At 36.1% G+C, this 26,648-nt stretch overlaps 1 protein-coding gene across 1 annotated transcript in view; it reads right to left on the bottom strand.

Moving 5' to 3' along the window:
• Positions 1–9,968: 9,968 nt before the first annotated feature.
• Positions 9,969–26,648, bottom strand: part of OLA1 (Obg like ATPase 1) — a 174,396-nt gene continuing 157,716 nt past the window's right edge. Inside the window, exons 8-11 of the mRNA XM_004426636.2 lie at positions 16,732–16,872; positions 15,948–16,044; positions 13,792–13,914; positions 9,969–10,484 (exon numbers count right to left, since the gene is read on the bottom strand). Of these exons, the coding sequence (XP_004426693.1) occupies positions 10,383–10,484; positions 13,792–13,914; positions 15,948–16,044; positions 16,732–16,872 (463 nt within the window). The 3' untranslated portion in view covers positions 9,969–10,382. The remainder of the gene's footprint in view (positions 10,485–13,791; positions 13,915–15,947; positions 16,045–16,731; positions 16,873–26,648) is intronic.

Below are 26,648 nucleotides of genomic sequence, written 5' to 3' on the forward strand. Positions count from 1 at the left end.
GAGAGCAAGAACTGAGGACTCTTACCACAGAAATAGAAAGAGGAAAGGCAGAGCCTCATGAGAAATTACCTTAGGCACTAGTCTTTCTTACTTCCTGGGACAAGGTGAAGAGCAGGAGGCTGAGGGTCCAAAGGTGTTCGTTCCCCAGCACTGACACTCAGCTGGACAGCGTGGGGGCACTGTCCACATTGATGACATATTGGAAGCTTCTGAAGTAAATGATAGTTGTCTTGAACCCCAAGTGCCCTCCCATCTCCCGACAATCCACTAACTAAAGGGTTAACACATGGAGGTTTCCAGGATTCTGTGCTAGCCCATGGAACCTTAGTTAAAAAAAAAAAAAAAGCAAAAGGACAAGTCGAAGAGGGCTGTGGAAAAGCTTCTACTTTCCCTTCAAACCTACTCTCAACACATCCCTCTGCTGAGGGCTTTGACTCAGACTTCACTGAGAAGACAAGCTACACATCTACCCATGTCTTCCCTGTCTTCTCTTCTATTCCAGTGGAAGCAGTAGTCCTACATCTACTAAAGGCCAGTCCCTCCACCTGTGTTCCAGATCGCACCCCCTCACCCCCAGCCCGTAGCTTCTCAAGGACTGCACTTCTGTCCCCTTCTTTCTCTCTTGCCTCATCAGCCTCAAACTTCCCTCCTCTCCAGGAGCATTCCTATTAACATCCAGACATGCTCTAGCATTTCCCATCGCTAAAAAAACCAAAACCAACCAACCAACCAACCCACCCACCCTTTTGCCTGAACATCTCCCTCCAGCCTCTACCCCATTTCTCTTCTCCCCTATATGGCAAACTTCTCAAAAGAGTAATCCAAACTTGCTTTCAAATGAAACAGAACTTGTCAACCAGCACATCTTTATCTTTTTTTCAACTGCTCAGCAGCATTTGCTTTCTATTTGAAACTCGGCCTTCTCCTGGCTGCTCTGACCATAGAGTCTTGGTTTGTTCCTTCGTCATTAACTGCTCCTTCAGTCTGTTTATTGATCTCTATTCCTTTCCTTGACCTCTGCACCAGGCTCGTTCTTGGACTCTCTCCTTTTCTCCTTCTATATTCTCTTTGTCTAGTCTTTGTCTAGTCTAGGTGATATACTCCAGTCCCCAGGTTTTAAATACCATCCATACAGTGATGACTCCAAATTTATACCTATGTTGCTGTGAACTTCCTTCTGAGCTTCAGACACACAAATTGATATCTACCCAATGGTGTTTAAAGAGCATCTTGAACTTACATTTAAAACATTTTAAATCAGATCATTTGTTTTATGATTAAGTTTTAAGAGTTTCTTCTATATTTTGGGTAACAGTTCTTTATCAGATATGTTTTTTACAAATATTTTCTCCCAGTCTGTGACTTGTCTTCTCATTCTTTTGACAGCGTCTTGCAGAGCAGAAGTTTTTAATTTTAATGCAATCCAACTTATCAATTCTTTCTTTTATAAATTGTGTCTTTGGTGTTGTATCTAAAAAGTCATTGCCATACCTAAGGCCATCTAGATTTTCTCCTATGTTATCTTCTAGGAGTTTTATAGTTTTGTGTTTTATATTTAGGTCTGTGATCCATTTTGAGTTACTTTTTGTGAGAGTGCAAGGTCTGTGTCTAGATTCATATTTTTTTACATGTGGATGCCCAGTTGTTCCAGCACTATTTGTTGAAGAGACTATCTTTGCTCCCCATTGATCAGTTGACTATATGTATGTGGGTTTATTTCTGGGCTCTCTGGGTCTGTTCCACTGATCTATTCGTCTATTCTTTCACCAATACCACGCTGTCTTGATTACTGTAGCTTTACAGTAATTCCTGAAGTCAGATTGTGTCACCTACATTCAAAATAGATTCTTGATTCCCACCTCCAAACACATTCCATACCTGCTCCTCCCCCAAGTCTTTCCCATCTCAGTAAACGGCACCATCATGCATCCAGTTGCTTAGGCTAAAAATCTAGGAGTCATTCTCGATTCCTCCCTCCTCTCACCCAGTTCATCAGCATGTCCCGTTAATTCTTCCTCCAGCAAGCAGATAAAATCAAGCTGCATCTCCCTATTTCTACTTTTGAAGTTAAGAGCCAATCTCATGGGTCTATAACTGGTCTCCCCCTTGCCCTCCTCTACAGTTAGTGAGCCCCTCATTCTTTTTTCTTCAACTACAACGAAAAAAGCAGAAATGAGGATTATCATACACTTTTTACGTTCAGCCTTAAATGAAAACACAACCAGTCTGAGCGAAGTGGGTTTTTTACGAGATCTGTAGAAATCAGAAGGCGATGAGAGTTCAGGCTAAATTCCTTAGGAGGAAAGGTAAAGCCCTAGACCTGCACTGGCCACTGGCCACTAAGCCACATGTGGCTATCGAGCACTGGAAATGTGGCTAGTTTGAATTGAGATGTGTTGTAGGTGTAAAACACACTCTAGATTTTGAAGACTGAGTATGAAAGAAAAAAATCTAAACTGTCTTATTAATAATTTTTAGGATTGATTACATGTTAAAATTTGGATATGTTGGGTTAAATAAAATACATTAAGGTGAATTTTTTTTTAATGTGGCTGCTAGGAAAATTTAAATTACATACATGACTCACGTTATATTTCTATTGGACAGTGCTGCCCTGGACAGTCATGCATGCCTGGTGCAGTTGTCTGGCCTCTGACAGGCCCCCTTCCTGCACCCAGGATCTCTGCTCCATCTCTCCTCTGCATGTCAGCCAGCACATCTTTTTCTTCCTCACAGGTGGCTCTCACAACTGAGATGGCAGATGGGGTCAAGATGCCAAGTGATCTTTAAAAATATAAATCAGATTGTATGCCTCTCGTTTAAAACCCTCGAATGGCTATCCATTTAAGTTAGAATACAATCCCAGCACTGTATTTCACATACAAGGCCCTGCGTAACTGAGAACCTTTGATTCATCACACTTCAGCCACCCTAGCCTCCTGTCTGTTCCTCCAAAATGCCAGGCTCTTTCCCGCCTCATAGCCTCTGCATTAGCTGTTCCTTCTGCTGGGATGCTCCTACCCTACTTGTTTTAATGGATGGATCCTTTTCACTCAAGTCTTGGCTTACCTGAATACATGAAAGTTCTCCGATATGATGTAATTCTAGATGCATTTTTACATTGCTTTCAAATCTTTAATTCAGTTAAGTGAAAAAAATTGCGTAACAATTGTAATTCCATTTATGTAAAAATATACATAGATGTATACACATATGTAAATATGATAATTATTTGGAAGGATACACACCAGTTAACTGAGGTTACCTCTGCGATCATTCTATATAAATTGTTCTGAACTTACTTTTTCATACAGCAGTATGAATCAGAAATTTTTCTATGCTAGCTCATATAGATGCGCTTTATTCTTTTTAATGGCTGAAAGTATTCTTTTATATGGACGTGTTATAATTTGTTTCACCATTTTCCTATATTGATGGACATTTAAATTGCTTCCAATTGTTTTTGCTATTACAATTGAATCTTATTACAGCTGATATGGGTTTCAATTCTTTGGATCATAGAAAATAATTTACCTTTTCATCTATGGGAACCAGTCTTTTATCATAGTTTCTGAAATAATACATCCTGTTCAATTGTGAAATGTGGCCATCTTAAGCATTGACAAATTTTTTGTATGCAGTTTATGTATTATCATCTCTAACCAACATCTTTAAAATTTTAAAGTACATAAGCACTTATGAAGACTCAACATTGCCAGTAATGCTTTGTGCATAAAGGCTGTACCAACCAACCACTTAATTGAGGGATATATTTTTTCCTTTTCTTTTTTAAATTGAAGTGTAACTTATATAAAGTGCACAAATCTTGATTGTACAGCCTGATGAAATTTTACATATGTACACATCTGAGTAACTGCTCCCCAGATAAAAATATAGAGCATTTCTTACACCTGAGCAGGTTGAGGGACAGCACATTTTCATTGAGTAGGATACTTTTTAAGCTTTGTTTTTTCCTTCGAATTTCCACATTCCTCATTTCTTTTGGATGAGTACTCCTTTATGATTCTTATGGTAATAATAATTTGGAGAAGAGAGTGTGGGCTGAAGAAATAAGGGAATCACAAGGGTCTGTTGGGTCTTTTCTCATCTCTACTCATCCCTAATCATTTATTTCTTTATTTTCAGAAACTGCTCATGGAAATCCTAGCCTGGATTATGGGAAAATCATGGATTGCCAAAACCTTTCAAGTTTATACGATCCAGGCTGACAGGATTTTCATTCCACTCTTCCAAACTTGTTTCTATTCATTAAGGCCAATATGGGTCATTCAATGCAAATAATGCTATACTGTACTGGTTTTGAAATTACGGACAATCATGTATTATTTTGATAGAGGAAATAATGAGCTGTGCAATTTTAGTCAAGCAAATGAATTTCTTTATATCTTTACAAGAAAAGGAATAATGAGAGAGACGTAGGCTGTAGCCAGATCACCAATGGCCTCAAGTGCCAAGTTGAGATGTCTGGACTCCTTACCCTTTCTTTTTTTTTTTTGGTGAGGAAGATTAGCCCTGAACTAACATCCGATGCCAATCCTCTTTTTGCTGAGGAAGATTGGCCCTGGGCTAACATCCGTGCCCATCTTCCCTATTTTATACGGGACAATGCCATAGCATGGCTTGACAAGTGGTGCGTCGGTCCGTGCCTGGGATCTGAACCTGCGAACCCTGGGCCGCCGAAGCAGAGCACGCAAACTTAACCACTATGCCAGCAGGCTGGCCCTCTTTCTGTCCTTTTTTTCCTGGCTGTCCAAGACCACCCCCACCCCAACCAGTATTTCAGTTACATTGTGTTATATAGAATTTTGTGGCTACTCTGGAAATGTAATAACAATTTTCTGTGAGAAAATTAATTCCAACTTCCAAATAACTATTTATAAACTAATCTTTGCAACACAGTTTATTCTTTATGACTAGTCATTCTGGTTAGCATTACTTAATCTTTCTGCTCCTCAATAACTTCGGATTTACAGAATAGGTGAGTTAAGCAAGATACTCTGAAGTGACAATTGCAGTTCGAAAATTCAATGATTTACATGAAGTCCTGGAATGTTATTAGCAAAATGTCAACATTTATCACTCAATCCAACAATTTTCTATTTCAAAATATTCTTTAGCAACAGTAAAATATTAATATTTCTTCTGTAGGACAGGTACTTAAATAACCACAGAAAAACACGCTCCATAGTTTTATTGTGTGTAGTACATAAGGATTGGGCCTGTTAATACTGCTTACTTTTAGGTGATGTTAAAGGGAACTATACAAGAACTTACATTTATTGTGTGGCTCTTATATATATGGAACTCTTTAGTCCTCTCATATTAGGCCATTTAATCTGTACATCAGGATGATTTTCATTATAAATATGAAGAATCTAAGGCAGGAAGAATACCTTGCACAAAGTGGCATCTAAGTGGTGGAAGTGGTATCTGAATCCAGATCTGATTAGAAGCTCTTTCCACCCTATAAAGCTGTGTTCATAATACAGAACAAAAGGTATCAACTCCAAATAAGGTATAATAGAGACAAGTACAGAAGATGTCTAAATATGCTAGGGTGAAAAGATAAGCTGCTACGACAAAAATATGGTAGCTCAAATACAGTAGCCTACAGAATTGAAGTTTATTTCTCTTTCGTGTATGAGTCCCAAGGTAAACACCAGGTTACTGGGTGCTCTGCTCCCCAGAGTCCTTCCGAGATGTAAGTTCCCACCATATTGTTGCTCCACTGTCCCCCAGGGCTGTCCTTCTATGCATTAATGATGAGTTCTCTGGAAGGAAAATAGCTCCTGAGAGGAGCACACATCCAACGTTTTAAGGCCTCGATCTGGAATCAGTCTTCATTCACATTCCACTGACAAGAACTTAGTTATGTGACCTACATGTAGCTGCAAGGGGGCTGGGAAAGCCATGTACCCAGCTATACTCCACTTAAATTATGAAGAAAGCATGCATTCTGGTGGACAACTAGCATACCCTCATATAATGTCATTTTCTCAGAGTAAAAGCAACATAGAATCTGCAAATACCCTCCTTCAAACAGATAGTTTATAGTTATGATCTGGAGAGTCGAGTGTTTTATAAAACTATATCAAGAAGACTAGAAAAATGTGATTGAAATGTAATTAAATGAAGATGTCATCTATTCCTTGTACTCTAAGGCAACCAAGATGGTTTATTTCACCAGAAAAAAAAATGGCAACTTGCATGAAGACCAGAAGAAGGAGAGTCAAAGAACTGGACAGATCACTACTTACCTGTCTTTCCCACACTCCTGTAGAAACAGAATGCACTGACCTTATTGGATGGGCTCTGTGGGCCTTCAAATGCAGGCCACACACACAGGCACCTTGTGAAGAGTTCTTCTCTCCTCAGCTGCTTGCCAAAGTGTGACAGCAACTCTAGCATCCATAATAAGAAAGCAGATACAGAAATGCTCCCCTAGAATGGCACCAAAATAAGCCATTCTCTGGTTTGGGAAGCATAAATGCAGAATGAAAGTAGAGCTGGATCTGAGAATCCCAACTCATGTGACTGAGTTCTTTTCACGTTTCATTAACAACCCTGTTGCACATCCTAGAATTTGGAAGTCTGTGATGCTAAATAGGCAAATCCCATTATCTCCCATTCTTATGCGTCCTTAGAAGAAATATCATAATTATTTGTGCCCATCTTTTCACTGTGACCATACAGAGGCAGGACTAATAAACTGACTTACTGCTCAAGTAGACCGAAGTATCCCCAACTGGGGACATCCATTACAAGTCCTGGAAGTGACTTCCTAAAGAACATTTACATTTCTCTCTTCTCATTTTACATTCACCAAGCAACTTTCTTTTGTATAAATATGGACCCTAGAAGAAAGCACTCCAAATATAAAATTGCTAACATTTACCAAGCATTTACTAAATACTAAGCAGTGTCTGCATTTTACAGGTATAAATTCATTTAATCCTCACAACTCCAAGAAGGAAGTCCTATTATCCCCATTTTACAGCCAAGGAAACAGGCTCAGAGTAGTTAAGTGACTTGCCCAACCAAGGTCATACAACTAGGAAGTGGTATAGTCAGGATTCAAACCCTGGCCTCCTGACTCCTGCAAATGGGCCTTCACCACCATTTGTTACTTACATATAAGGAAAATCTTTTACTGTGAATGAAGGAACTTGGCATTCTAGTTTATAAATTAGACTCTTAGAAGTCTGGAAAATGTTATACATAGCATCAGCGGAGCTGAAAAAATCAAGTCCCTAGACCTGCAAAGCCAAGGACCAGATCAGATATGTGGTTTGAGGACTCTGTGAAGTGCTGCCTGGGGGGTCGAGTCCCCTCTTTTTATATTTCCTAATTGCAACACTGGGCTTTTCACTGAGATACTGATCTACAAGTGGTTCAGGATATTCACAGACCATGAAGGCGATTCAAGAACTGTCTGTTTTCATATGGTGACACAAATCTGTTAAAAGGAGACAAAAAAGTCACTCAAAAGACAAACCTAGCTCTTTTATTCTATCACCATAGTGTATTTTTACAAGCTTAAAATAAGATGAGATCAATTTTTCCAGTTAAAGCAGTTTGCCACTAGAAACAATCAACATTTCTGAAGTCTCCAGAAAAATTAAAAAAAGCACTAAGTGTATTTAAGTAGACTACTCAGAAAAATGTAAGAGACAGGAAAAGAAGGGATTTCTATCTCTGTCTCTTAGAATAAGAGGGGACAGAGTTGTTACAAAGGAGCTTTGAGAATGTAATATAAAGACAACTAGAGATAAAATCAATCTGGATTTTAATCCAGGAAAGTTGATTAATCACGAGTAAGAAGACTTACTATCCAATGGAGCTAGCAAATTATAAGTGAACAGAAGCTTCACTCACAACTCTGTGAACGATGGAAAGTATTTGTGCTTTTTTGGGGGTTTGGTTCTGATCTGAGCCATGCCCAAAGTGCAAGTTATGAAGATAATATGATAAAACCAAACGTTCTCACAAATTTTTTCTAAGCTTTGGGCACAAATCAAATCTCTTTTAACTATGAATTCAATTAAGATGGTTCTACAGATAGGTGAAAAAAATATTCAGTTATAATCCTAAAAATACATTAATTACCACCAATATTAAAGGAGGAAAAACATAAAGACATAGGCAATATACCCAGTTATCTATATGTAAAAGTTCTTGGAATTCTCAACTTTTGCAGAAAACACAATATTGTACTTGTATATGGAATGCTGCAGAACTTCTAACCAAATTAAACATTTTTACCATTTAATTTCAGCCCCTAATGAATGCAGTAACCTCAAAACTAACTTCTTTCTCTTATTACTGGTTCTGTTCTGCAGTGTGCAATTATCACGTTAGAAGTTAGAGAAAGTAAAATCACAAAATCTAAAAGCCTTTTTAACGAGATTTCAAACTTCCTCTTTATGAAGTCTATGCAATTTACTTTGGAGAAGACTCAACAGCAGATTTGATTTCTTCTTATACTGCTGAAATCCCTAACAATCCACTAATCTGTGCATTCCTCCAGTACAGAAATACAATAGGAATTTTCACAGCAAACTTGGCCAACTGTACTTGTACTTGAGTTTCATTTATGTTTTATTTAGTTCTTTTTTAAAAAAAACTTTTCACTTAGTTTTATTTTTATTTCTCTGCTACAGTTTACTAATTTTTATGTTAGGAAAAGAAGATCACTATCTGATTCTCAAAAAGAGCATACTCACTAAAGAGCTTCTAAGTTATATTCATTACTCAACTGAATCCTATTTAAACATTCTTTCCTATATATAGCCAAATCTCCTTTAAAATTACTTCTTTTCTTGCCTTTTGTGCTACATTAAGTAACTTTCGATGTGAAGGGTATGTGTTTTTTAAAATACTTCCTCACCTTTAATGTGACAAAGTAATACAGCAGAGGCAAAAGCTGGCCTAGGTGTGAATCTGCATTCCACTGGAATGGTCTTATGATCCCAGAGGAGCATGACAGGGCCATGGATGGGGACAAGAGAGGTCTTGCAGGAGTGTTAGTTAACATGGGAGAGAGAGGGAGGGCTCAGGGATAACAGAACTATCATCATAAAAGAAGAAGGCTGGGCCAGCCCTCATGGCCTAAGGGTTAAGTTTGGTGTGCTCTACTACAGTGGCCTGGGTTCGGTTCCTGGGCATGGACCTACACCACTCACCTGTTAGTGGCCATGCTGTGGCGGCAGCTCATGTTCAAAAAGAAAGAGGAAGATTGGCAACTGATGTTAGCTCAGGGCGAATCTTCCTCAGCAGCAAAAAAAAAAAAAAAAAAAAAAAAAGGCTAAGTGGCAAATGGTCTCCAAATAACTAATTTGTCATTATTTTCTTTCAGAATTTTCTGCTATAATTTTAGAAAGTGCTTAACGTATAAATACTAAAATTTCAACTGGTCTAAAATATTTTAATAGGAAGTATGAAAAAAGTTTTATAATTTTCAAGGTCTAATCTTTCTAGTACTGAACTTTTACACTCACAGTGAATTGAAACAAATATATAAACCACAAGATATGAATGGGTTAATTTCCACAATAATTTCATAATTTCAAAAAAGATTAAAAATGAACACTCAGAAGAATAACAACAACAACAACAAAATCTCTTAATTTTTGAAGCAGAATTTTTTTCCAGCATTATTTTCTTTTTGGTTACAGTCACCTATGTTATATCCTTTGTAACATCACTGCCATCACCTTTCAATAAATGTCCATCTACAAATTAATTCACTTTGAGACAAATCCCTGGTATACTATTCTTCTGATTCCCATGAAAGACTCACTTTTAAGATACAATTGCAGCTGCCCCACACTGCCAGTTACTGTGTCAGACACACGCCTTAAAATTCTGTAATCAGCAACCACCAGGTGCCGTATCGCATTCAGCACACCACAGTCAGTCAATACAGACATCCCCAAACACACCAAGGCTGGTTTTGTCAAATGTTTTATTGAGTGTAGACATCTGGAGTACTGTAAAACATGCATTATCTGTAGATTCAAAAAAGGAGCAAGCCACATTGTCCTCACTGTCAAATGTGTCAGGCTTGGCATACATGATGGAGATTAATGAAGTATCATGAGAGTAATATGGTTCCTGAAAAGCTTCTACAATTTGGAATAGGGTCTTAATAACGTGAAAAGCAAAGCTGTTCACATTTACTAAACTTGCATTTCACTGGAAGTACACAGTATTTTAATTTTAAAACAAATAAAAATAATTCTGTTTGTAGAAGATTCCCATCCCCCCAACTTTATTTGTCCCTTCAGTTTTCAGAAATTTTAATTAAAAAAAAATCATATGCCTTTTGGAAGGTGTACATTTATCTGAGCAAAAACTAAAATTTATTTCTTCTTCGGTTGCTGAGGTGTATTAAATTTGAAGAAGATAATATCTCCATCTTCAACAATATAATTTCTGCCTTGTTGTCTGTACTTTCCAGCAGCCTGTAAATAGGAAATATAGAGGAAATGGGTTATTTTACAACTAAATACAAAAGGTAAATGGCAGGAGCAGATGCAGAAAGTATTATACTTCTTGGGTCATATTAAAAAATATATAGAGAGAAAGGTGTATTAGTTCAAAACTAGACTTGGAGAGAAGCAAAGTATTTCTGATTTGGGCAGAACTAGATTTTCCATACATACATAATCATAATGTATTCTCCACTAAATTGTTGGTACATAAATGTAATTATACCAATATCATTAAGTTTCATTACATGCTGTTTATGGTACATTTCTGATGTGTCTGCAAACATCCGGCAAGTCACTGTAACAAAACAGATCAAACCAGGCAGGAAAAGAAGACTATATAACTAGTTTAAAGCTGCTTTATTTGCTTAAAGAAATTCTTTGGTGATAGTGGTGATGCCAAAAAGACAGTTTGCTACAAGGAAAACTATTATCAACTGTAACGTATAGATTTTACATGATTTCTTTGTAGTTTTTTATTTAGTCTGGACAATGACCATACACAGTGGTGTGTAATAGAATTCATCATGAAGAAGTTTACTGACTAATGGCCCTAGTTACAAGCAGACTCTAACAGGTTGGAACTGCAAAGACATGTATTTTTATCACTTGTAAATTAGTTGACAAAGCAACTGATTCCACCTGGTGGTATGCAGATCCAGACGTGCAATCTGCCAGCAATTCTAACACAAACAAGTGGCAGATCCGGAGACCAAGGTTCACCCCGTGGCACAGCACACACACTGCACCCTAAGCACAACAGGCTCTTCAGCATCTACACTTAACATTGCACACAACTGACACAGTCCCACGTGACCCCACCATCGACCACTCAACAATGAGGACTCAAGGATCTTTTGGAAAAAATTCTCAAAAGTATTTTCCTTCTATTAGAATTTATAGAGAACATGAAATCTTTGTCCAACAACATCAGTAGTTCCCTTTGAAGATATTGATAAGAATGTTCAAAGTCAATTGCAATTTTACTAATCAGAAACAACACTAGCAAAGATCATACATGTGAGGTTGAAATCAACAAACCAGATCACAGAGCCCTAGTAAGCATATTTTCAATGATCTAGACTACATATAAAAAAATCACCTACTAATAATATGTGCTATTAAAATGAAGCTAATTTTTAAAAAGCCAACATACGTTAACATTCTAAAAGGCATACATACACACACACTCACATGATTTTTGTAAAGACATGTGATGTACCGAAGGCCATATATGCTACTCATTTTGAGAATCTAAAGCCCACCGTTATAAAACTATATAGATAATTTAAATCAAATACATATTGACATGACATATTAATGTAAGTTTATATACTTTGTTATTACTCAAGTTTACTACTAATTAAAGGTGACAGTGTTCCTTTAAATTCTCTAGAGACCATTTAATCCATTTCCACTGCTATCAGAAACACTGGTTGAAAAAAAAATCAATACCCATTTGTGAATCTTGAGTATGTATTAAACAAGACACGTCTAACCAGTTCATTTGCACTTGAAAGCAGCCATCTGTAGAAGCCAGCTTTGCCTAAGCAGATATGATTGCTAATAATGTGATATCCCTGTAGACTACAAAGCCCACACAGAGCTATTCAGTATATAGTTCACAGCACTGGCATTAAATTAGTTATGCTGCGCTGGCGTTAGAAATACATATACGTACACACACATGTACAACACAATCCTGCTCTCAAACACCAAACCTACTTGATAATATGCAAGTAAATATTTGTTGAATAAGAGAGCACAAAGCAATTCATAAATGCTTTATTTTACTTGGAGTGCAAATTTTGAAATGTTAGTTTTGGAGATTAAAAACCACATAAAATACTTAATGGTATTCTAAGCTGAAAAGCCAGACGTCAATCTTTTCCAATTTACAGTATAAAAGCTCTCAGTTAGTGTTATGTATTTATACAAGCAGGAAATATTATTTTATTGTATATTATAAAGTTTCTCTGCATTCTTAAAGGAAGTATTCACAATTTATATATCTTTTAAGTTTATGACTACATAGACATCTATTAAGGATTGGTAAAACAGGCTTATCACATGAGAGTATAAAGAAGCAGCATCTGATTTCTGAATTCTGGTAATAGAAAAATATCCTTAATCCTCTTTACCTATGAAAAATACATTTGCCAACATGATGTAGCATGTTGAAAATAATCAGAGTTTTCAATGCTAATTAGTATTCCTGACAAAACTCAATCTCAGTATTTGCAAACTATTTATCGATACAGATGACACCACTGAAAAGTTAATGACTTTGTTTAGTTGTAAACTGTAACTTCTCTAACTCCTTTTTAAAAACCAAAATGACTCTCATTCAACAATCAACCAATTATACCAAGATTTTTTCCCTCCTCTTCCTGGGGTTCCAACTGTTCTATTAAAGTCCTGCTGTTCAGTACGATCTTTCCAATGATACTAATGAGAATAAACTAAACTTGAAATAAACTTTTTTGCATTCCTTTAAAATTATAAAACAGTAAACACAAGAGAGACCTGTTTAAATTCTTTAACATTTTCTATGGTAGTCTTCAAATACTAAACTAAATTAAAGATAAAGAAGCCTTCCTACAATGTCAGTTTAATCACTTGACCTATATCTATTGATTAGAGACGACATACCTACTAGATTTCACCAAGTAAAACCTAATAAAGCCAAACAAAATTAAGCTTGCAATACAATTTACATTTAAAAAAAAGTCACTTATTACTCATGTACAACATTGCTTCACCATTAGTGGCTGCAAATCAAATTATACTCATTAGCTAAAATAAAGCACAATTTTGGACCTGCCCTCTAGTGTTGAGAAAGCAAATCAAATTCCCAAATACCTTACAAAAAAAAAAAAAAGTACATTGATGAAGGTTCAGCAAGAACAAGTTTTATTTAACTAAATTTCTGTCCCTTTCCTTGAATTAATCATACGCATCTACATGCTACTCTATTTCAGCTATTCAAATGTAAAAGTATAATTTTTCATTGGCCATCAGTGAACAAAGTCATTGAAATGATTTATAATCACTTAAAATTAATTTATTTTTATTTTCATTTTTAGAAAAATATCACAAAGTTACTGACAATTCACCCATTTTTAAAATTATCTAAAAGCATGTAAACATCTACAGCTCTTCAATTAGTTGATAGTAACACTAAATCCAGATATACAATTTAAAAGTTATTCATTTTACCCATGAGTATCTTCATATTAGTAAAAATTATAAAATATAAAACTAGAAAATAATTCCTTACCTTGACCGCATTCTCAGAACCTTCCTCTTTAAAATCTTCGTATTTCATTACTTCAGCCATAATGAATCCTTTTTCAAAATCTGTGTGGATCTTTCCTGCAGCTTGAGGAGCCTTCGTCCCTTTCTTTGAAGAGAAAGACCAGGGAAAACTAATTGCGTTTAAGATGATTGTAAGTGCAGAATTTCTTTTCTCTGATCTGCAGTTGGACTCAACTTAAACTTAGTTTAGCATAGTTAAGATGTCAGATACACAATTAGTACATTTTCAACACTGGGCACTATCTGTGCGGCAGACTGAGCACAGACACATCAGTAGATATTAGAGAAGCGCAGCTATGCTTTTCCTAAAGTCATCCACAGTTTTATTGATTTAGATGCAGTGGTCTGGTTTTGGTGTAGGTTTCATTTCGATTTTTTGTTCTTCACAAGTGGGAAAAAAATAAGGATTTTAAAGTAACTTTCAAGCTGAATTATCAAAGGTTTTAAAAAGATAAAAAGCCTTGAAAATTTCAGCTCATCTAAAGAACATATAAAAATCAATATATAAAGAGACATTTTAAAGATATTTCCAACAAATCATATAATCTATGTTCAGCAAATAATTTTGAAATTCTCATAAAATTTCTGAAGATTTTATATAATATACTGTGCCTCTAACCATCACGAAGGAAAATTCAAGTTGATACAGGAAGAGAAATGTCTTATAATTACCCCATATGTTAAATTACAAGGACATATATTCCAGGCACACACAACCATAGAAAGAAATTTGAGAAATAATGGTGACCTAAAGGCTGCTTAATAAAGCATGTTAAAGTGATAAGGAGTCTGACACTATAAAGCACAGTTTTTACAATAAAAGATGTATTGCGTTAATATGGCTACTCACTGATGCTTACCTGACTAAATATCTTAGCACATTAAATCATGGATACTTACAATCAGTCTTAAGATAAACCAGCTTTCACATTTACAAGCCCAGAACACGTTATCTTTCCTGCTGCACATACTTAAGTTTGGAAGTTTAAAGGCTTTAAAATATATAGTAAAAATAAACCTTGGCAATTTGTTTACCAATTCGGATTTGCTTTGACATTATTTCTTAAGTCTATATAAAAGGACCTTGGTTAGAAGTCAATCATTTTTTTACAAAGGAGAGAGGAGATAAAAAGAACAGTGAATCTCACATTCACACGATGCATTTAACATCATGTTGAACTGCCTCCACGTTCCTATCCATATTAAATCAAAATAAATGTAACAATAAACTACAGTAGTCAGTAAAAACAAAAATCAAAGCAGCACTAAAATTTCTCGTGTAATGTATATTAAAAAAAGCATAATAAAAGAATGACTAAGACACTGAGTATTTCTAAAAGTTCTGACATTTTTATATTCTGTAACACTATTTGGGACTACATATATTTCAAAATATTTTTCAATAGTAACTACCATATTACAATATATTTACATTTAAAAGCAAGCCATTACAGTTCAGTTTCTATTGTCCTCTGGGAATAAATTAGTCATTCTTTCTGGTCGTAATCAGTATACACCAATATTTAAAATACATATCACATTTTAAAAAGAGAAAGATTGAATATATAACATTGCAAAAATAAACACTACTTCTATGAATTCAAATTAAAAAAGGCATGAATTATTACACACTGAGTTTAGCTCTTTGAGCCCAACTGTGTATCTATGAAGAGCATAATGATGTCATATTGCTTTTATTGCTGAAAATGTAATCCGAGCAAAGCAAAGGAGGAAAGAACCACCCGCAACCCAAACAAACTTAGCGAATACAAAATGAAAAGCAACATCAATTTCACTGCAGACAAACCCAGTCACACAGATTAAGCAAGCACAATACTGGTGCGTCTTATCTCTGACCACAGGAGGAGGGTAGACAGATTCTACAGGATGAAGAAATTCAGACTATGTAATAGGCAGAATCAATTGTTACCTGCCTCAATCAATGCCGCTCCACTTTCACTGTTCAGCAGCTCACAAATAATTAAAGTTATCCTGGACAAAAACCTCATCTGTAATGACTAGCTAACCACCACCATGACAAACTTCAAAGTCAGTGATATCAATCTGAATTCAATAGTGTGGAACTGGATATAGCTGATGAATAAGTATGAATCTTACCCTGATGGTCCATGCACGCACTTCATCTGGGCCTGCAGTGAAAAAGTATTCTAGTTGGAGCGCTGCAAACCCAGCCTTAATGATCTTTGGCAAAGCACTGAAATAAAATGAAACAAATTCACTCAACATATAAGTTGATTGTGCCAGAGATTGGTATAGAGCTAAAATTATTCATTTCAAGCAGAAAATGCTAAAGATATTAGTAAATGACCATTCATCTTTCATAAAACACTTGAAGAGGTCAAAAAGCATGTAACTATTTCTAAAAAATCCCTTCTAAAATTGGTTTTAATTGTATTAGTCTGAATATATCATTTTGAATTATTTACCATAAAAAAAAGAAAAATTTGATCTACCCATTCTATGACTATTTCCCTCCAATATTAATTATTTCCAGGACGTGGGTCATGAAAGCAAAATTATTTCATGGAAATCCAATGTTTAAACAATATATTACTGTTACTCACAAAAAACTAAGGCAACTGATTCATCTTTTCCCCTCCCCCACTGAACAGGACGAAAGTTTTGGCGATCATTCCTTCTCAAAAATATACATAACTAATACCTATGTTATAATTAAAACACTGTACGGAGATGACAGATGACAGTTAAAAACTTAATTTAAAATAAATCTTTTCACTCTGTCTCATGGTAAAGAAAGGAGAAGATTCCCTCTTTATAATGGTAATTACTCTGTCATTTATTATTCTATCAGCGCAAGCAATTAAATTACTGCAAGGAAATAGTTGATAATAAAGTGTAGGGAAAATGAATGCTAATTAACCTTTGTGTCATGTTCGCTTCCAGATACTTCTGTCTCTCCTCAGCACTCAATTCTTGCAACTTGAGTTCCAAGGCCCCACTAAAAGGAATGACCAAGGCACCTGGGTCATACTTGTCCACCCACTCTTTAATTTTTATCAACCTGTAGACAAAAAAGGGCACAACATTATCTTGTAGTGCATGCATGACTGTACCACATTCATTATTATCAAGTAGCACATACATATTCATAAGAATTGCACGGTTTTATGATGCCATCTTTTTGTGTATAGCTTTCCAAGGTCAAGGCATTAACAGGCAGCAACTGCTTCAGGTTTACGCCATAATATTTTACTGTAACCTAGTTTTACTTTAGCACATTATCTATAGAAACTACTACACAAATATTTTAAAACTTTTTTAAGTTACACGAAATTTGTTCAGCATTAACACCTGTGCCCTTGAAAACCTCGATTTTATGATTTATTATTTTCCTTACTTTACAAAGTAAATTTTTAAAAAGCAAAAACATAAAGTTCTATTTGTATAGGAATCAGACCTACAAATGCCAGCTAATTTTGAAGAGGCTTTGACAAATAAATAATTTGTTCACCCAGATATCCATATGCCTGGTTCAGTTTCTTCTAGGACTAACAAGAGGTTATAGTTGTCACTGGTTTTGAGGGAGATTTTTGCTAATCAAAACAAACACATCCAGAAATACAGATTTACAAACCTAGTTGACTGTGTACACACCATTCTTACGAACCTCACTTTTGTAGGATCATGAATAGTAGAACTATAGAGAAAATAAATTCCTTTAATCAAAAAGGGTTTGGAAAGCCAAATCAGTTAGGAAATTGATACCAAGTGTTATCTGAAAAGATGTTATTGAGTGATTTTTTTCTTTCTTCCACAGCATGAAGTATTTTGGCAAAGTAGTAGTTAGAACATAAATGAAATAAGTGTAGTGAATATATTAACCGGGTTCTGATCCTACCACTTTGCTAGCTTTTTATTCCTGGGCAGGTTACTGAACCTTTCTAAGCCTCAGTTTCCTCATCTATAAAAATGGAGATAATAATAGTACATATTATATTGTAAAGAACCTAGAAAAGTAACGCCTGGCATATAGTAAACAATATTAACAGTAGTTACTATTATTAATTTTCATTTTCAGATAATCATAGCATATATGTCTATCATTCTAGAATAGAGTTTAGTATAGAATCGATTATAGATTTCATAGAAATTTATATTAAAGAGTTTTATGTATACCACCGTCTTACACAGTTCCACTAGTCTCCCATATTTAAACCAAGGTTTTAATAGCTATTATGGTAAAAAACTGTGGCAGGAATCCTTTAAGTAATCAATGTAAATGCCACTTTAGGGGAAAACAAACACAAGAGCTAAACCGAAAGTTCATCAACACTTACGTATCACAGAAAACGGCAGGGGATCAAAGTTATTAGAAAATTAAGAATATGGCCTCCTAAGTAGGATTTAGGATGGGATAAAGGAATGAAACAGTCACATAATAGTTTATACATCTTTGTTATATACAAGGCTAACCTATAATTTACTTATTTAATATGTTACCAGTGGTTTTTCATCTTCATATTTTTTTCCTTTTGGTCACATCCTAAAAAAACAGACCAATCTCTAAGATTTATTTTGGAATAAAGTATGTGTTCTTTAAAATAGGAAATCCAAACGAGATATTTTCTCAGGCAAAATTATGAAGGACAGGTTAAGGAAAAAAGGGAAAATTTAAATTGATACTTCTGCCTATAACAACATTATGAGATTCTAAGTTATTTCATGGACTTACCCTATTCAAACAAAAGTGTATATTAAATGTTATCATCAATGGTTTAGTAACATACCTTTATTATACAAGTCAGAATCAAATATGTAATCAAAAAAAAGATCACATACCAAATACAGATTCAATGAAAGTGAAATAAAACAAGCCCATGTAAAAGGATAATATAAAAATATCAAACACATTTTGCTTCATAAATATGGTCAACATAACTAATAAAACTAGAACTGTTATGAAACAACAAGATAAGAAATAATTACTTTGGCTAAAACATCAATTCAGAATAACAATAGTTCTACCCTGTCATTTTAACAGTCTTTCCTGCAGAGTCCTCAGAGGGATTATTTGCATTCCTCAGGTGTTCTATTGTACAATTCAGATGAATAAAGACTTACAAATCATTCCTCTACCGCCAATGTGAGACTTTGATCTGGTGAATACACCATTGTACCTTAACTATAATTGGCAAAAAACCTGACAGTGTAGAGCATCACAAGCTTAATAACAAAGGAGAATATCTCAAAGTGTTGACAGATGATCTTCATAATGCAGAAGCAGAGCTGGTACATTTTAGCAATAAATGAGCACTGAGGTCTAAAGGTCTCTAAAGTGACTGACATCAGACCTGCTACAGCCTCAGTAAAAGAAAAAGGTACCGTCGCACTCTCCGTAAAGTGAGTTAGGCTCTTTGCCTGCAAGCTTCACTTTTGTGACTTTCACTGTCATAGAAAACACAGGGAAGATGAAAAGTGAGTTAGGTTCTTTGGCTGTCTGCTTTACTTTTGTTACTTTTACTATCAAACAAAAGTGAGAATTGTTCCAAAGTGATTTTTAATTACATATTTGAAAAAAGCCTTGGGTAATTAAAAAATGTGACTCGATTTCAAGATTAAAGACTGAAATACATATAATACATTTATTAGGTCTGATGGTTACAAAAGTGTGATAATGAGGCCAAGATCACAAGTTTGAACCCCATTGGGACCAGTTACCTTTTGCAGAAAAATGTCTATTCTATTGCTACAAACCATACCCCAAACTACAGCCAGTCATCTCAAAAATGAGTGCTACCGGCACATGAGGGATATGGAAAATCAAAGTTGAGCTCAGTACCACTACTAGAAAAACAATTTTAAGTACATTTTGTCAAAGTGACTGAATAATAATCTCCATATACAAATGTCAGCAAATGTCTAAAGAAAACTATCCTATCCAATTGTTAGTGACCAAAATAATAACGATAATGATGGTGATGATACTGTCATTGTTGTAGAATATCAAATTATATGAAGAGAGAAGAAACAGTAAAGACAACACACTCCCAAAGAGTTAAATTGTAAAGACTTTCATGGCTCATTTTGCAAACTTATATGAACAGAACATGGCAAGGAGATCCATCCTTCTCTCAATAAGGAGCCAGAGCCACATTGATTTCCCCAAAGTCTCACAAGTGACAAATGGAAAGAGGAACTGCCATTAGTTGTATTTTTCTCCCTGGTAATGATTCCACAGAAAGGGGACAAAGCAGCCACAATCCGTTTTAAGACTAAAAGGGAGATGCTTCGAGATACACTGGCAGGTTGTGATCTGTTAGATTCTTTGGTAGAATGAGACCTTTAATATCAAATTAGTATTAGATTTCCAAAAGATCATGTCTCAAATTTACCTTTCGTCTTATAATCTGACCATCCAGCCGGTCCTGAAATTCCAGATTCCATAATTTGATTTTCCTAGGGTTAGTTTACATTGTTTGTATTTCTTTTCCCAGATACTAATTTTATTTCTAAAAATTCTTTTTGTTTCTCTTTCAAATCTACTGCTCTTTTTTGGTAATATTTTACTCCTGTTAAATGAATTCTTAGTCCCTTTCAATATTTTAATCAGATTAATTTAAAAGTTCCTTTCAGATTGTTCTAACTACTTCTGGTTTCTTAGGTATAACTCTGCCCCCCACCATTTGTCATCTGCTCATTAATGACCTCTCACAACAGCTGGTTCCTGTGTATGTGCTGTGTTGTTTTTGGGTGTGTGGTCCTTTGGCAGCAGCAGTTATGTTCCAAGGGAGTTTATCATCCCCTGGGTTGTTATGTATCTATTTTGTGGTTGTTTCTTCTAGGGAAAGATCTATGGAGGTAGGCTCTGGATCATTTTAAGGCTAGTGTTTCTGCACTAGGTTATTAGTAAAGAAAATTAAGGCCCCCTACCTCTTACAGTGCAGTCCTCGTCTCTAATTTCCTGACAGCAACAGTTTCCTCCCTTGTCCGGGATAAGAGTGGAGGGCATTTTCTAGTATCTGATCGTGGAAAGGATAGCTTTTTCTAGGCTTTATGAGTGAGTCTTGTTCCAGCACCTGCAGCCTGGGGGCCCATGCCTTGACTCTTATTCCTAAACAGATACTAAGGCCTCAAAGCCATATATAAGCTTAATTTTCCCTGAGGGCTATACACTGTTGATTTCACTGTCTACTGTCACTGAGTTTCCTCTTTGTTTTTGGCACCTAGAGAATCCCTTTTCTTGTTTTCAAGTCTTGCTGTGTGTTCTAAAAATACCACACCATCATCAATACCATCCTTTTCTGGTTATTTTCTCTGGTGTTTCTATATATTAGGAACAAGAAGGGAGCTTCCTGTATTGGCTTAGTCTACCATCTTAACTGGAAGCTCTCCATATTAGAAATAAATTCTCCATTTTATTGTGTCTTAATATAATAGCTTTCAAACTTTTTTTGACCATCACCCATACTTTATACTTGATTCAAACATATGACTCATAGACATATTATTTTCAAACACATATCCAAACTGAGACAGGTTTTACAAAACAATACTTACCTTACAATGGGAAAGAGAACAATCCCAATGGTGCTATTTGATATTCTGCATAAAACTAAATTCTTGCAACTTAAAAGAAACCCCTGAAATAGTTTTCTCTAATATACTTTAATAAAAATTTTTATTCTTTTCTATACTTCATGTCCATCTAGCCATTCAACTACCCCCAGCTACTCAAATTCTGATTATATTTTCTAAAAATCCTTTAAAGATGACTCAATCTAGCACTGAAGCCAAGTTATACTACATTTATGATATCTTTGTTAAATATTAGAACTCTCCCAAATCTGCTTATTCTACTTTGCAATGTCAAAGCATATTTAAAATCTTTTAAATGGCTACATATAATTATATTAGGTCCTTATACACAGCTTATATCGTTTTCTGTGTGAATCTAGGTATTAACTTTTAAAAAAAATTAGCAGTGATTTCTTGCTTTTGACTGAATATAACTTCTGTCAAGAATCATATGTCAATATTCAGAAAATGATGTAACTTACACAAAGGAAGATCCAGGGCAGGTTCATTCAGTGACTTAACATCATTTAGTTAATGTTATTAAGGACCTGGCCTTTACTAAGCTAGTTCCCCTCATGTTGTTCATGGTATGGATGTACCACAAATCCAGGGAGCAATGATAAACACTGAGGTCATTTCTAGTCTCCTCCCTTGTAGGTTTACTCTCTATTAAAACTGCTCAGAGTCCCAAAGAATGACATTAAGATATCATATTCCTCTTTTCCGTTTTCCAAACACGATCACTGCAAATTAATGTCAATTTACAGTGTTCCAAAAAAACCCAGAAAACATGAGTAAGGCTTATGGAAGGTAAAGTTATCTTCTTAAAGATGACATAAACATTATTTAATTAATCCAGTTATTTTACAAATGGCAATAAATATTACTGGAAACCTACACTAAAGTTAATATCACAAACAATATACAAACTGAAATATATACCAAAACAGTTGTCACTCAAAGCCAAAAAATTAGCCCTAGAAAATACAAAATTCCCAACTCTTTTGTAATTCTTTGAATAAAGTTATTAGAATGGGGTTAGTAAGGAAGTCAGCGGGGAAAAAGGAGGGAGAAAGAAGAAGTAGCAAAAAAGTAAATTCTAGTCTAATTGATTAGTGTCTGGAAATCAAATTCCTCTTCTAAAAGTCTGTTACTTACCTGATGTAAGTAACAGACTTCAAGTTTCAGTGTTCTTGTCTGACTTCACGGAGTTGTACAGAATAATTACAACTTTGCTCCTCAAAGTGTAGTTGCATCACTTGGGTGCTTGTTAGAAATGCAGAATCTCAGAATCTGTATGTTAACAAGATCCCCAGGTATTTCATATGCATGTTAAACTTTCAGAAGCACTGAACTAAAGGACTTTGACAATAAAAGCACATTAACTGAAAGCAAGAAAATGTCTGATATAACTCTGCAGACCAAGTGATAACTAAGCAGATGTTGACTATCTATTCTACTGGAGAGAAGTGAGAATAACAGAAAAATTCCTGCTTACATCTCCCAGGTTCAAAACCAGAAGAAGAAAAAGTCACTAGAATTTCAGGAAGTGTAAGGAAAATATTTGCTCTGAATCCCCTGCAATGCCAAAGTTTCAGATTCACAGTAAAACTAGTATAGGGGCCAGCCTGGTGGCATAGTGGTTTAAGTTCATGCGCCCCACTTCGGTGGCCAGGGTTCGTGGGTTCGGATCCCGGGCACAGACGTACGCACCGCTTATCAAGCTACGCTGTGGCAGCAACCCATATAAAGTAGAGGAAGATGGGCATGGATATTAGCCCAGGGCCAATCTTCCTCAGCAAAAAGAGGGGGATTGGCAACAGATGTTAGCTAAGGGCTAAGCTTCCTCACCAAAAAAAAAAAAAATTAGAATTACCATGGTCAACAGTTTCTTACTTTATAAGACATAATTATGCCTCTCTTATTCTAATAAACTCAGTACCTGGAAAAACACTGTAATAAGTTAGCTTTGGAGTCTAGATTCAAATTATAACAAGTTATTCCAGCAGAGAGGACTTCGTGAAATCTGAATTCATACCAAGTAAAAGAGATATTAATACAAATTGTTCCCTATGAGCATCTCACAGAACCACTGCCTGAAAAACTCCACTCACTTTGCATTCACTATAATAAAATGGCATTTGTACATATACATACATATGTGTGTGTGTATGTGTGTGGTGTGTATATATATATAAAAGGAAATAAATCCTAGAGAAATGGGCATTCCTTTTGCAGCAAATAAATAAAAATTGGGTTTCAGGCTTTCTGTTTCAAGGATTAACAAGCTTTCTGACACTAGTGGTAATTGGAAGGTTATGAAGAAATTGAAATGATAAGTGTTATGACAAGCAGACAACCTTAAAAGCAAATTAGAAAAATTGCGAAATATTTATCTCAACACTTTGGGCTCACCATGACTTGGGATTTCTTTAATCCTTAATATGCTTAAAAAATTCAAATATAATACATGCAATTAATCTATATGTGATGAACATGTAATAACTGTATGGAAATATTTTCTATATTCAGCAAAAAGCCTCTATTTAAAAAAAATTATCTTGCAATGAATAATCAGGAGGAAACATAAGGGTGAATATCAATTAGTTTGAGTAAATCTTAGAAATTTCATTCTCCAGCAGGCAACTGGTTTGAGTGGGCATGTGAACCAGTTTTGGTCAATAGGGGACAAGGGGAAGTTCGCTAGGGGCTTCAGGAAAAGATGCTGAAAGATTCCTTTGGCTCTTTTTTTTTTTTTTAATTAATTAATTTATTTTTCCCCCAAAGCCCCAGTAGATAGTTGTATGTCATAGCTGCACATCCGTCTAGTTGCTGTATGTGGGACGCGGCCTCAGCATGGCCGGAGAAGCGGTGTGTCGGTGCGCGCTCGGAATCTGAACCTGGGCCGCCAGCAGCGGAGCACGTGCACTTAACCGCTAAGCCACGGGGCCGACCCCCTTTGGCTCTTAAAAAGAGGAAAGAAGAGAGTCTCTGCTGGACACTATGTCTGGATCTTATCCCTGGAACTCTAGCAGCCATTCTGTGACCAAAAGAATGGAAGTGGGGAAAGATGAGAAAAATCCTTGTTCCTGATAATATCACAAAGGAATATCGAATTAACCAACCCTGGAGACAAACTACCTTGGGTCTTATTATTATGTATTGGGGTTTTTATTTGTAGCTGAAAGCACCCTAGTACTGATAATGGACCACATTTTGGAGTTATCCTCATTTAAGTGTATGACTGGCAGCTCCTCTTAACCGGTCTAATTCCAATTCGTTCTTTAAGAAACGAGCTCTTGCAGAACTTTCCCTGAGCTTCCATATAGATAGATGCTATTACCACACTCCACCCTATGCTATAAATTGCCTATTTTCTCGTTCATCTCCTTGCACTATAATAAAAACTTCTTCAGGTCAAGGACTTGTCTTTGCTCCCTGATACATCCACAGAACTCTCCTAGCACCGCACTGGCACACAGTGGATGCTCAAAGATTTTCTGAATGGATAATAATGTGGAAAGACCTTTAGCTAATAATTAGCTGAGTGACAATGGGCAGTTATTTAAGGTCTCAGCTTTAATTTACTTATCTGCAAACTGATAAGTAGTTTTCAACCTGTTCTGGGTTCCCTAAAAGACTTTCAAGGTGCTAGGAAGAGAAAGGGTGGAAAGAGCAAGGGAGGAAGGAACAGGGAGGTTCTGGACCCTCCACTCGCATTTCAACCAGAGCTGCATCATTCTTATGTGCTGGATTTCTGCACCAGACTTCATCAGAAGAAAGAGTTTTATTGTTTTTAACAACTCTAAACAATGATTGAATGATGGCAAATTCTATCATTTTATGGCATATGCCAGAAATTGAAGAAGTACAAGCGCTGAAATCTTTAGGCAATTCAGTTGTTGTTAGTGCCATCGAGTGGATTCTGACTTGTAACAACCCTGTGCACAGCAGAGTGGAACCCGGCCGGCTCCTTTTGCGCCATCCTCTCACCTTCCAGCACTGTATCAGACAATGCTCCACTGCTGTTCACAGGGTTTTCATGGCCAATTTTTTCAGAAGTGGGTAGCCAGGTCCTTCTTCCTAGGTTGTCTTAGCCTGGAAGCTCTGCTGAAATGGGTGACCTGCTGGCAGTTGAAATACCAGTGGCAGAGCTTTCAGCATCACAGCAACATGTAAGCTGCCACAGTGTGACAAATGACAGATGGATGGTGCGGTTCCCTGACCAGGAAAGGAACCTGGGCTGCGGTGGTGAGACTGTCAACTAGACCACTGATGCTGGCTAGGCACTTCGGATTTCTGCTTAAATGCTACTTTTCACCATCTTAAAAAAAAACCTCCCCCTTCCCATTTTTTGTCATCTCTATTCCCTCACTTTGACTTATTTTTCTTCACAGCACTTATTATATTATGTTCTTAATGTTTACTGTATTCCAGCCAGCATTGGTAAACCCATTTACCCAGTTATTAAGGCAAGGAGCTTTCTGAATATTTTGTTCACTACAGTATTTCCAGTGCCACCTGTAACAGTGCCCGGCACAAACAGATGCTCAATAAATGTTGGGTGGATCAATGAATAGGAATGAATTAAGGTGAAAATTAATCTAAAAAAGGTTAGGTAAATGAACACTCAGAAGTACATACGATTCTTACAGACCTGAGCTACCTGTCTCTTCTGCCAGAGTCAACCTTTAAAATGAGTGAGCTATAGGGCCGGCCCTGTGGCTTAGCGGTTAAGTGAGCGCGCTCCGCTGCTGGCGGCCCAGGTTCGGATCCTGGGCGCGCACCGATGCACCGCTTCTCCAGCCATGCTGAGGCCGAGGCAGCGTCCCACATACAGCAACTAGAAGGATGTGCAGCTGCAACATACAACTATCTACTGGGGCTTTGGGGGGAAAAAAACAAATAAAATCTTAAAAAATAAATAAAATGAGTAAGCTGTAGTTGACTTGACCATTGAAGGTATGCATGCATGTTTATTAGTTGGAATGGTGAAGTGAAAAATCATACCAACAGAACATGGGGGGAGCATACTTAATTCAGGTAAGGTTATACAAGCAAAAATTCATAGCATACTGGGGTTATTTTCATTCCCAAGTTAAATCTATGGCTTGAACTACTGTAATTCAAGTCTGAACCATCAAGCTTCATTGTGAACGTACCAAAATGAGCACCTCACACTTTAAGATGATACCTGAATCTCTTGTTACTCCTTCAAGGCTTCTTATTTCTTCAAGGCTACTAAGTTATGATTTGTGTTTA

The sequence above is a fragment of the Ceratotherium simum genome, chromosome 9 (genome assembly GCF_057802395.1).
Source record: "Ceratotherium simum simum isolate JZ-2026a chromosome 9, ASM5780239v1, whole genome shotgun sequence".
Classification (NCBI taxonomy): domain Eukaryota; kingdom Metazoa; phylum Chordata; class Mammalia; order Perissodactyla; family Rhinocerotidae; genus Ceratotherium; species Ceratotherium simum.